The sequence below is a fragment of the Gorilla gorilla genome, chromosome 14 (genome assembly GCF_029281585.2).
Source record: "Gorilla gorilla gorilla isolate KB3781 chromosome 14, NHGRI_mGorGor1-v2.1_pri, whole genome shotgun sequence".
Taxonomy (NCBI): Eukaryota; Metazoa; Chordata; class Mammalia; order Primates; family Hominidae; genus Gorilla; species Gorilla gorilla.
Genome location: NC_073238.2, coordinates 37682255 through 37694597, shown reverse-complemented (window position 1 = coordinate 37694597; position 12343 = coordinate 37682255). Strand labels below are relative to the sequence as shown.

Below are 12343 nucleotides of genomic sequence, written 5' to 3'. Positions count from 1 at the left end.
TTAGTTTAATCAAATCAACGTCTAGGGATTCTATCTGAGACAGCACCTCAAAACAAAATAAAGGGCAAAACTCAAGTGAGTGTCAGTAACTGAAAAGAAGTAGAAAGTGTAAGATCACACCCTTCTTGCTGAAGGTGTATATCTCTATTCTATAATTCATGCTTGTGTATTGATCCTGTGCAGGCTAGTAGGAGTGTTTGCCTGTGTGTGTGTGTGTGTGTGTGCGCGCGCGCGCTTCGTGCTGCCCACGTTCAGCCAGAGTGTTTGCCTGTGTGTGTGTGTGTGTGTGTGTGTGTGTGCTTCGTGCTGCCCACGTCCAGCCAGACTGTGATATTGCCATGCGCTGGAGAGCACAAGACAGTGACAGGCCTGAAGAGAGACCTCAGGACACTGGGCCCTGATGAGCACTGAGCATGATCTTTAGAATCTCAAGCAAAGGGTTGATTTCAGTCCCTTTACTCCAAAGCTGCGGGCAGCACAGCTTAGGGAAAATCAAGTGGAGCCCTGGGTTCCAATCCTGACACTTGCATTTGCAAAGAACTTTAGACAAATTACAAACCATCTTTGGGTCCTGCGTCGTGATTTATGATGGTGGGTGATAATGTCTCATTTTCAGGTTTATCTGGGAATTGACTGTAATAGTGTGGATGTGACGGGTTCTACACCTATTTGGTGATAAATGAGTTAAAATGAGTACTGTTCCAACTATTGAATTTTTAAAATAATGAACCCCAAATTTGTCCATCTCTGGCGCCACAGAAACTTTTACAGATGAAAGCCACTCTCCTATTTGAAGAGTATAGCATGTCCCCTCGGGTCATCTTTTCTTCAGGGTAAATATCTCTGTTACGTCAATAACTGCTGCATATAGGGATATGTACAGTGATTAAAGGCTTTCAGCTTGTTCAGAGCACAGTTAGGTCATGGCCCTGTGTGTGGTCTTGGGCAATTACAACGTTCCTGACTCTGTCTTTCATCATGTGTAAAGTAGAAACAATAATGCCTCATAGGATTTTAGTGAAGATTAAATAACATAGTGTTTGTAAAGCATTTAAGATGAAGAAGTGTTTGATGCCTACTAAGTGCTCAACTAGTGACAGCTTTATTATTATTATTATTGTTGTTATTATTATTAGGCTTGGTTTCAAGTTTCTCACCCTCCCAATTGGAGCTTAAAATGAATGATTTTGTGGCTGTTATTTCAGAGACAGTTGCAGGACTGACTTTTCCGAAATAGGTACCCAGCGCCCCATACAGAAATTAAAATCCTTTGTTAAAATACAGATAAACTTGGAAGAGGTATTAGGTATTGGTTGTGAAGAAAGCCCTTTGGTTTCCTTCCTGTGTAAAGAAGCAAGCAGTGCTCAGAGGGCACTACCAAGGCCGGTGAGAATGGTAAGTGCTGCTGACAGCTGCCCAGTCAGCATCATCCTTTCTAAAGAGGTGGGGGAAGTCAGTTCTCTTTGTAAACATACTCTCCCTCTCTTTCTCTCTCTCTCTCACACACATACACACACACACACACACACACACACACACACACACACACGAGGGAATCCCAGGGCCACTGTGGGGTGAGACCTTCCTCAAGAGCAGGAAGGATGTTGAGGAAATAGTGTGGCCCAAATGGGAAGAATCAACGATGTCATGTGACAGATAGATCAGGCTGGGAGCTGAGCTCTGGAATGTGCTTGGGGATAAAAACAATGAGGGAAGAAAAGAAAAAAAGAGATTTCATTCCAGGTGTAAGACCAAGCAGGAGGGCAGTGTCTGTCCTGCCTGGGGCATAAAGCCATGGTGGTAGCCCAGGGAAGCCCTGTTCATAGAAGACAATATCTGGGCAGTTGGCAGCAACTAATGTCTTAGATAGGTTTCCTTGACTTTAGGACTCTCACTTTTAGGTTGAAATTATATTTATGTTTGTGTATCATCCTATTCTTCAATCTCCTTACAAGCAGAGGTGTTGCTGTTATTCCCATTATCTTCAATTTCCCAGCACCCCACAGAGGGTCTGCCCCACAAGCAGTGTGCACAGTTAACGTTTACTGAACACCACAGAATTGGGGACAGGGTGGAGAAAAGAGTAGGGCACATAGGAGAGGGAGGTGAGGTTGAGGTGAAGAGATTTGAGGCGCTCAAGAATCCCTTTGCCTGCTCCCTGTATTTTCCAGCACTGGCCTTGAGTGTTCAGATGCCAGTGCAGAAGGAGAGGGAGAGGAAGAGTAAGAGGCCCAGAGTGAGGGGAGCGTGAGGAGCCCACCCTCGTGTAATTCCTGCCTGGCTGCTGTGCCATGAGGTGAGCAGTCCCCGAGCACAGGCACCAGGCTTCTTTGTCGGGACACCAGTGCCTGGCACTGAGTAGGTGCTTCACATTTTATGACGTGAATGAACAGGAGAGGAACTGAGCACCTCCCAGGTCAGTGCCTCCTGCCACCTCACAATAAGCCTGGGAGGAAGGTGGCACCATGTCCAGCTGTACAGGTGAGAAAGAGAGTTTAGAGCTGTGACCTGTCCACGCTTTCCCAGCAGCAGGCGCGAGAGCTGGGGTCACACCCTCGATTCACTACCAGGGAGCCTGGTAGAGGAGGGAGAGGGGCAGAACATCAAGAACAACTCAGAAAAATAAAGGAAAAGCAGAAGGGATATTAACTGACTGGAAGAGTAGCAAGAGTTGGAAGACAGAAAAAAGGAACAAGTGCATCAGAGTGTATTTTGGCATTTTTTACTCTATTCCCTTTTTATATTATTTCCTTTTTTCAGTGTATTCAGTTTTATGATGGAGTGTTTCACAAGTTTATATGATAAGTTTCCTACTATTGTATCTAGAGCTGAGCTTCTGTTAAAATACACTAATTATTAGCATGCATTCAGTTTAATCTGCATGCTGCTATAGCCAGCTCACTCTCTTTCCATATTTTCTATAAAATGTTGCAAGAGCCAGGCGTGGTGGCTCACCCCTGTAATTCTAGCACTTTGGGAGGCTGAGCGGAAACACCTGTGGTCAGGAGTTCCAGACCAGCCTGGCCAACATGGCGAAACCCTGTCTCTACTAAAAATACAAAAATTAGCCAAGCATGGTAGTGCTCACCTGTAATCCCAGCTGCTCGGGAGGCTGGGACACAAGAATTGCTTGAACCCAGGATGCAGAGGCCTGGGCGACAGAGCGAGACTCTGTCTCAAAAAAGAAAAAAAAATGTGCAAGAGAGGATGTTTAATCAAAGGTGGTGATCGACGTAAGAGGAACTGAAAAACCTCATGTGGTTTTAATATTCCTTGAAATGGTGGGTGCAGCTCAAGATGTGTCCCTCCACTATCCGGGGGCCTGAGTCACGTTTTTCCTTTCTAATGCTAAGTCCTCTCGCATTACTCACTGACTTATGTAAGCATGACTGTATTTCCAGCCCTCACTGGTTAATTTTCTTTGGCAAAGCTGTCTTTGAATAACCCAGGATTTCTGGCAACCAAACAACAAACTCTCATTAAAATGACCAGTAGACTCAAAAGCACCATGTAAAATCTGTACGATCCTGTTTTCTCCTATTTTGTACAGCACTCTAGGGAATTTGTAATGCCCTCTTTGGAAGGAGAAAAGGCAGGAATGCTAACTCAGAAACATGACCTCATTTCCCAAAGCATGTTTAATGTCGCTAAAAATAAAAGCGAAGCAATTGTGTCTACCTGAGCACAAAGAGAAGAAAAGTTTTGTCATTTTTCTGGCACATGGTAATTGAATCTGGCCTGTCCAATAAATTCCATCTGGACCACTGGGATATCCCACGGAGGATCTACTCTTGGGACTACTCTGTGCCAGGCAGGGATGTTGGAGCTGGAATCCAGGAGCCCTGTGCTGGGTTCACTCCTGGCTCAGAAGGAGACAAGGCCAGGAGGAGTGGGCCAGGCGTTGGACGGGAGTCTCGCAGCACTAATGCCTCTTGAAGCATCTGTCACTCCCGCCACAGATGCTGAGGCTGAGGTTGAATCTGAAGGAGGAGTGGGCACCGGGGAAGGAAGGAACACATATGCACAGGCCACACAGGAGAGCTCCGAGAGCGAATGTGATGTGCTGGAGCCTGGCAGGAAATGTGGTGGGTAGGAAAGTCAAGTGGAGGGCACTGGATGGAGAGCGTGGACAGGATAAGAAGATTTTGTTTTATCCTGCTGATGTATCTATTTGGGAGCAAAGATGTCTGTTCTGACCACTCTGGTAGTGGACTGAGTACATTGTAGGAAGAGAGTAAAATGAACAAACCAACCACCAGGCTCCACGGAAAAACCGAGGTTTTTCATTCCGTGTTTTCATTCAAACGGTTTTGTTCCCAGAGGTGGTCCAGGAAAAGCCTTTGCATTCACATCAGCTACATTGTGAATTTTTTTCAGGTATAACTCACATACCATAAAATTTGCCATTTTAAAGTGTACAATTCACCTGGTTTTAAGGATGTTCAAAAAATTGTGCACATTGCACCACTAATTCCAGAACATTTCCACTATCCCCCAAAGAAACCCCACACCCATTAGCACTGCCTCCTCGTTCCCTCCCCCCACAGCCGCACTAATCTACTTTCTGTCTATGGGTTTGCCAATTCTGGACGTGTCATATAAATGGAATCATACAACATGTGGTCTTCAGTGACTGGCTTCTTTCACTTAGCAGAATGTCTGCAAGGGTCACCCATATTGTAGGATGATTCACTACTCCATCAAATTCTATGATGAGTTTATAGTTTTTCCAACAAGAAAACCAGGTGTGTGCCACCACACCCAGCTTATTTTTGTATTTTTAGTAGAGACAGGGTTTCACCATGTTGGCCAGGCTGGTCTCGAACTCCTGACCTCAAGTAATCCACCGGTCTTGGCCTCCCAAAGCGCTGGGATTACAGATGTGAGCCACTGCACCCAGCCAAGAAGTACATATTTGGCCCTTAGGGTTTTCTGGCCTTGTCTTTATACTGAATCACCATATTCTCCTCCAATTGATGGAGCATACTTACTTACCTCTCCCAAGTAGGAAGAGGCATGCATGACTTCTATCATTCCCTTTTTAACTATGGTAAGAGAGATGGAACAGCTGTAGAACATTCTCTGTATTTACTACTGATGATGAGTTCTGAGTAATAATATTTTTTTGGGGGGAAGGGAGAAGTGGCAATTTATTATCTATTTTTTGGGGCAACTCTAAAATTTAATTCTGTTCTATTCAAGGTATTTAAAATAAGGAGCACACAAGTTTACTTGTTCATGATGTAGCCTTTGAATTGCCTTAATAGAGTTAAGCATACACCTGTCACTTTTTTTTTTTTGCAATGTGTATCATATATACCTAAGAGAAATAAGCCAAAGGAACAGCCTGAGGTTCCCCCAAGCCTCTAAGCCCCACACACTTTCAAATTACATGGCAACTTTACTTATCGTGGGGCGATTTCATCAACTCTTAAGACTCATGTTCCTGCTTTCAAGGAGCTTGCGGTTGTGATGGGAAGACATTCAGGCTACCAACAATATAATATTGCCAAAATAAGTTACAAATATTTTTAACGTGTCATAGGATATATTTATGTGCATTCTGATCTTACTTTGCTGCTGGCTCTCTTTCCTCCAGCAAACTGAGCCACTGATCCTACTTCTGTGCCTCAAAAACCGAGCACAGAACGAAACCGTGGAAGACACTTGTGTTCTGTAACCAGCACGTTCCCTTCTCGGAGGCCACTATAGATCTTACTGGAGATGCTTCCATGGAATGAAAGTCATTAGAGTTCAAGGAGACACAGGCCCTAGAAATGCCTAGTTCTGCATTTCAATGCACTGTTGAGCTCTAAAAGGGACAACGCACCTGTCCTCTAGCTGTACGCTCTGTATACCCTTTTTGGGTTTGCCTTCTGGCATAGGCGCCTCTGCAGGCGGGGCGGGGCCTGGCAGGCGGAGCCTGGTGGGCGAGTGGGGCGAGGCGGCTCATTCGCTAACTGTGCGGATTGGGCAAGACAGAACTTGACTGGGCGGGGCCTGGATGGGCCCTCCCTGGGGGCGGGGCCTGGCGGGAGGGGCGGGGCGGATCCCCAGCTAACGGTCCCGGCGGGTGGGCGTGTCCCCGCGGGCGGCGCCTGCAGGGCCCGGAGTGGGCCGGGAGCGCGCCGTCCCCGCCCCCGCCTGCTCCTCGGCCGCCGTGGCTTCCTCTAGCGTTTCCTCCTCGGCGCGGGCTGCAGCGTACGGGACTGCGCCATGCGGATCCCGCCCTCCCGGCCCGCGCGGGGCCTGTGGGCGCGGCAGGGCCGGCCGTGATCGGGCGCCGGCGTCAGGGGCGGGCGCTAGTGGCGCCTGCGGCGCTGCGATGTGGGAGAGGTAACGCGGGCGGAGGCCGCGCGGGCGCTGGGCGGGCGGGTGGCAGCCGCAGCCCGACTGAGCGTCCCTCTGCTTTCCACAGGTGGGTCCCGGTGACCGTGCTCCCCGGCTGCGTGGGCTGCAGGACCGTCGCGGCGCTGGCGTCCTGGACCGTGCGCGATGTGAAGGAACGTATCTTCGCGGAGACTGGCTTCCCGGTGTCGGAGCAGCGGCTGTGGCGCGGCGGCCGCGAGGTAGGCGGTGGCCGGGGGCGCTGGGCTGGGCTCCGCCACGCGGAGGAACGGCGGGCGTCGAGGGCCCGGGGTGGGCGACGCAGGTTTCCGCGGGCGGCGCGAATGACTCCGGCAGCGTGGCCGCCTGTGCCTGTCCTGAGTTGTGGCTTTTCATCACTTGCCTTTTCCATTTGCATCCCCCACCCCGAACCCCATCATTTCGTCTGAATCTTCACTTTCTGAAATTCAGAGATTTTTTTTGGTGGACACTGGAGTCAGAAGTTTTTTTTTTAGACATCATCAATGAAGTGACTTAATCATTACTCATTTATTTCTATTTATGTAATAAGTTTAAGTAGAATGTTGGTAAATATCTTCACCTTTGATATATTGGAAGTTTTTTCTCCATTTTTGATACAGAAATTTGGCACTGAAAGAATCTTTAGACATAATTTAATATAGAACCTGTTATCTTGGGGAGTAAACATACTAAAACTTTTAAAGTTCAAGTGATAGGTTGACTTGATAGGTCAGAAAATTTTGGAAAACAGGAATATTGTTATGTATTCTTTAAGATTGGTTAAAATTCTATAGCTTTCTTAAAGGGGGAGTTCAGTTGAAGACATTTTACTGACAGTTAACTCTTTTAAAACATTTCTTTTTTTCTAATAAACATTTTCATGTGATAACATCATTTCCAGCATTTAAAAGAGTCACAAAGAGTTGAACAGATAGTACAAGGAATACTTGAGGGTATAGGATGACATTTCAAGTGTTGAATTTCCTTACTACTCGATACAAATATTATTGGTGAAGTAGTTGGTATCTGTGATTTTTCCTGCTTCAGTGTAATCCTGACCTTCTGTGTACTTGAGTCAGTTTTCTAGTCCTTTGCCCTCCTTGACACACATTTATTACCTGTTTTCATGCTCCTCGGGGGATTCATCAGTCCTTCTGATCAGTTCCCCAAGGTGTTCGTTGGCTTGCAGACATTGACTTGATTGAAGTCTTTATTATTTATTTTTACTTTTTTAAAGAGTTCAGCTTTTTACTGAACATGGTGTAAAACAGGTTGGGTCAAAAAGTCCAAAGCCATGTCATCACCAGAGTCGTCAGATTCTTTGCGTCCACTTCCTTGTGCTCAGCTGGAGCAGCGGCAGTGGAGGGGCATGACTGGCCTGTGGATGAACCCCTAGCCGCTGGAGCAGGTCCTCCAGCCCCTACATTGCAGAGGAGGCTCCTGATGTTGACATTGGCCAGGGCCTCTGCAAACAAGCCAGGCCAAAAAGGTTCAGCATATCCCCTGACTGCTTTTTTTCCTTTTTTTTTTTTTTTTTTTTTTTGTGAGATGGGGTCTCGCTCTGTCGCCAGGCTGGGGTGCCTGCAACACTCGGCTCACTGCAACCTGCGCTTCCCTGGTTCAAGCAATTCTCCTGCCTCAGCCTCCCGAGTAGCTGGGACTACAGGCGTGTGCCACCACGCCCAGCTAATTTTTGTATTTTTAGTAGAGATGGGAGGCGGCGCGGGGCGGGGGGTCGGTGTTCACTATGTTGGCCAGGATGGTCTCCGTCTCTCGACCTCATGATCCGCCTGCCTCGGCCTCTCAAAGTGTTGGGATTATAGGCGTGAGCCACTGCGCTCAGCCCCCCGACTGCTTTAATGAGGGCATTGATCTTAACCTCCATGATGGACACCTCATCGTAGTGTAGAATGAGGGCCTAGTGAAGTCTACAACCGCTGAGACAGAGGCATTTGAGTGCCGGGCTTGTGCTGCTGGACCGGGTGCTAGTTGCTGGATGAAGTGAGGGCCTCACTCCAGCATAGCCTTAGCTTCTTTGGAAGGAATGGACCTCTTGGTGGCAGTTGGAGAGGCTGATTGAGGACTTTAGGCAGACTTGTGAAGGAGCAGTTTGTCATTCTTACTCCTTTCTCTATGCCTGCCCACATCTCTTAACCTTCCTCTCCTGGGTCTATACCCACTTCTTTGGTTCCTCCTCTGGTTCTACTTGATCATCTTGTCCCCTAGATGTGGTCACACTGAAAGCCTCCGTTGTGGCTAGCCCTGCCATTTAGAAGTGTTTTTGCAGGTGTCCCTGCAAAGCATGGATATGGGATGGTGAAAGTGGCAGGGTGTGTTGACTGTTTGGGATTGGGGGTGTGGGTAGACAGGGGTCTAAGTAGGACCCTTTCGTCCTGGTATGGGGTAATGAGGTTCTGGACTGTGGCTGTAAAGGTGAAACCAAAGGAAAGGATATACAAGAGACTTTGCAAAAGTCAAAATTGCCACAATTTGGTACCAAATGGATGTGGATGTGGGGGATGGGTGTAGAATAAGTTGGAAGGTCTTGCCAAGGACGTTGGCAAGCTTTGAGTCAGACCAAGAAAATAAAGACGTAATCATCAGAGATAAGCACATACAGAGGGGGAAGTATGGTGACCAGTTTGCTTTTATATATAGTTCAGCTGTTGGTGAGACATAAAGAAGCATCTAGGAAACTAGGAAACGGAGAGGTGGGTGCCTTAGGTCCTACTTCCTGTCCTGCCTGTGTATATGTAACAGTTGCCAAATTAATTCATGTGTTGGGGACTGATTTCCTATTTCTAGTATGAATGGGATAAAGCTAATTCTAACCAATTCTAAAGTCTCTGCTAGATAGTGGATGTTCAGTAGGCAGCTGCAAATCTGGAACTGAAACTCAAGGGAGAGAGGTCACGCTGGAGATAGTAACTGATGCTGGGCACATTGCTCCTTCTGTGTTTTGGTAAAATGTGTTGAGAATATGCTTATCATTTATTGAGCTGCTGTGTTACAGATACTGTTCTATGCATGAGGGATTTGTCCTGGTCTCCTTACTTTCTGTACATCATTTTCATGCTAGTCTCCATCTCTAGAACACAAAACTGAGTATGCTATTACAGGTCCCAGATTATAAATACTTTCATGCAAGTATTCCCACTAAACCTTAAAGCAAGCCTATAAAAACTAGTTCACTCTTTGCACAGGTACTTCGGCAGGAGGACCATTCTTCACAACAAAAATTTAGAAACAACCCAAATTCTGTGACATATTAATGACTATTATACACCAATTAAAAATGAATTAACTAAACTGTACACAAATTTAAAAAAAATTTTTTTTCAAATAGAGACAGATCTCACTGTATTGCCCAGGCTGGGGCTTTCTTTTAATAATTGTTTAACAATAGAATGATCATCTATGATGATGTCATTCAACCAGAGAACAAGAACAGTGTTAGTACTTACCTCTGTGCATCTTCTCCCCAGCCTGTATTCCTGTCCCTCTTCCCTTACCCCTTTGTGCTGATTATTCTCTTGCCTTTTTGGTAGTTTTAATAGTTCTATAAATGTGTGCATTTGTGTGTATACTTACGTATGTATGGATATGTGTTATGTTTGTATATATGTGCATATATGTTTGTGTGTGTAGCCTGAATACGTAACCGAAACAATATGCTGTTTACATTCAGTTGTTTTTAAACTTAAGAAACATTGTGTAGGTAGCAACTTAGAGCCAGCTTATTTTATGCAATCATATTATTATTCATCTAAACTAATTTAAAAACAATTTTTTTTGGTCCTCTAATATGTGTTGAGGTCTCATGGAGCTCTGTTATGAGCAATACACTTTGGAAATGTTGATCAGAAGAATGATTTTGTTTATGTTAATGATCCCAATTCATCATTTAAAAATTTAAATTATGTTAATGGAGAAATATATGTATTTTTATCTATTTGTAATTAACGAAAAATCTTTTAGTCCCTTAAATTTTTAAATAAAGTTTTTGACTAAATCTCTGTTCCGTGGAATATTCACTTCTCCAGACAACTTCCTTCATGATAAGAAGACTTAACAAGCATTACTTAAGTGAAAAAATTTGAGATAATGTCTTGAATTTACAGTATTAGAGACTATATTGCTTTTCATACATTTTCTTTTGCTTTTTTTTCAGTTATCTGACTGGATCAAGATTGGAGATCTGACTTCCAAAAATTGTCATCTTTTTGTAAACCTTCAATCAAAAGGCTTAAAAGGGGGAGGTATAATATTGACTTTACCAGAAGTATATACCATGTTGGGTTGCACAAAGATTGAGTTTTTTTGTTTGGTTGGTTGGTTGGTGTTTGAAACTGAGTCTCGCCCTATCGCCCAGGCTGGAGTGCAGTGGCACAATCTCAGCTCACCACAACCTCTGCCTCCTGGGTTCAAGTGATTCTCGTGTCTCAGCCTCCGTTCAAGTGATTCTCGTGCCTCAGCCTCCCAAGTAGCTGGGAAAACAGGTGCCTGCCACCACGCCCAGCTAATTTTTACATTTTTAGTATAGACAGGGTTTTACCATGTTGGCCAGGCTGGTCTTGAACTCCTGACCTCAAGTGATCCACCGTCTTTGGCCTCCCAAAGTGTTCGGATTACAGGCGTGAGCCACCGCTCCCAGCCGAGATTGAGTTTTAACAAAGAAGCAGGGAGTAGAATGGTGGTTGCCAGAGGGTGGGGGCAGGGAGAAATGGGGTGTCATTGGCCAAAGGTACAAAGTTTGCTATATGAATAAAGAAGATCTGGAGATCTTCTATACAGTACAGGGCCCATGAATAACAATACTGTGTTGTATTCTTAAAAACTTACTAAGTGGGTAGGGTAGATCTGATATTAATTACTCTTACCATAAAAGTTTAATAAAGCACAACAGAAGAGATGGGAGGAAACTTGTGGAGATGATGGATAAGTTTATGGCACTGACAATGATAGTTTGATGGTTTCATGGTACGTACTTATCTCCAAATGCATCAAGTTGCAAAATAAATATCTGCAGTGCTTTGTATTTGAGTTGTACTCAATAAAGCTGTTTTAAAGATTATGTTTTAAAAATGAAATGAAATCATATCCCATTGGGATAGAGTGAGGGGACATCAGGGCCAGAGGAAGACAAGCGTGGATGGAGCTAGTTATAAGAATGAGTGGGGGCCGGGTGTGGTGGCCCACACTTGTAATCCCAGCACTTTGGGAGGCCAAGGCAGGCGAATCACGAGGTCAGGAGTTCAAGACCATCCTGGCTAACACAGTGAAACCCCGTCTCTACTAAAAATAGAAAAAATTAGCCAGGTGTAGTGGCACGCGCCTGTAATCCCAGCCACTTGGGAAGCTGAGGCAGAAGAATCGCTTGAACCCGGAAGGCAGAGGTTGCAGTGAGCTGAGATCGCTCCATTGCACTCCAGCCCAGGAGACAGTGCAAGACTCCGTCTCAAAAAAAAAAAAAAAAAGTGTGAGTGGGATAGGCTGGGCACGGTGGCTCACGCCTGTAATCTCAGCACTTTGGGAGGCTGTGGAGGGCGGATCACGAGCTCAGGAGATCCAGACCATCCTGGCTAACACGGTAAAACCCCATCTCTACTAAAAAATACAAAAAATTAGCTGGGTATGGTGGCGGGCACCTGTAGTCCCAGCTACTCAGGAGGCTGAGGCAGGGGAGTGGCGTGAACCTGGGAGAAGGAGTTTGCAGTGAGCTGAGATTGCGCCACTGCACTCCAGCCTGAGCAATAGAAGGAGAGTCCGTCTGAAAAAAAAAAAAAAAGAATGGGTGGGATAGAAGTCTGTGGAAACAGAGTCTTGTTTGAGCTTGGTCTCAGTATGTGGTTGTACCAAAATGATGCAAATAAATTTATAGTGACAATTTTGCTTTTTTAAGCAGAGGTTTCTTTATACTGATAAACAGATTTTTGAAATGCTGTGTATCTGAGGCATTACTTCCCATTTTCTTGTTCTTCCTACAGCCCTGTCA

The 12343-nt window shown here is 45.5% G+C and overlaps 1 protein-coding gene across 6 annotated transcripts in view; it reads left to right on the top strand.

Moving 5' to 3' along the window:
• Positions 1–12343, top strand: part of SACS (sacsin molecular chaperone) — a 103838-nt gene that overhangs the window by 50947 nt on the left and 40548 nt on the right. For 3 of the 6 annotated variants that reach the window (XM_063697189.1, XM_055359668.2, XM_004054249.4), the window contains exons 3-4: positions 6419–6569; positions 10520–10607. In XM_063697189.1, coding sequence (XP_063553259.1) covers positions 6419–6569; positions 10520–10607 — 239 coding nt within the window. Of the gene's footprint in view, positions 1–6074; positions 6337–6418; positions 6570–10519; positions 10608–12343 lie in introns of those variants that run through there. The other 3 variants (XM_055359671.2, XM_055359670.2, XM_063697190.1) reach the window with 2 other exon arrangements.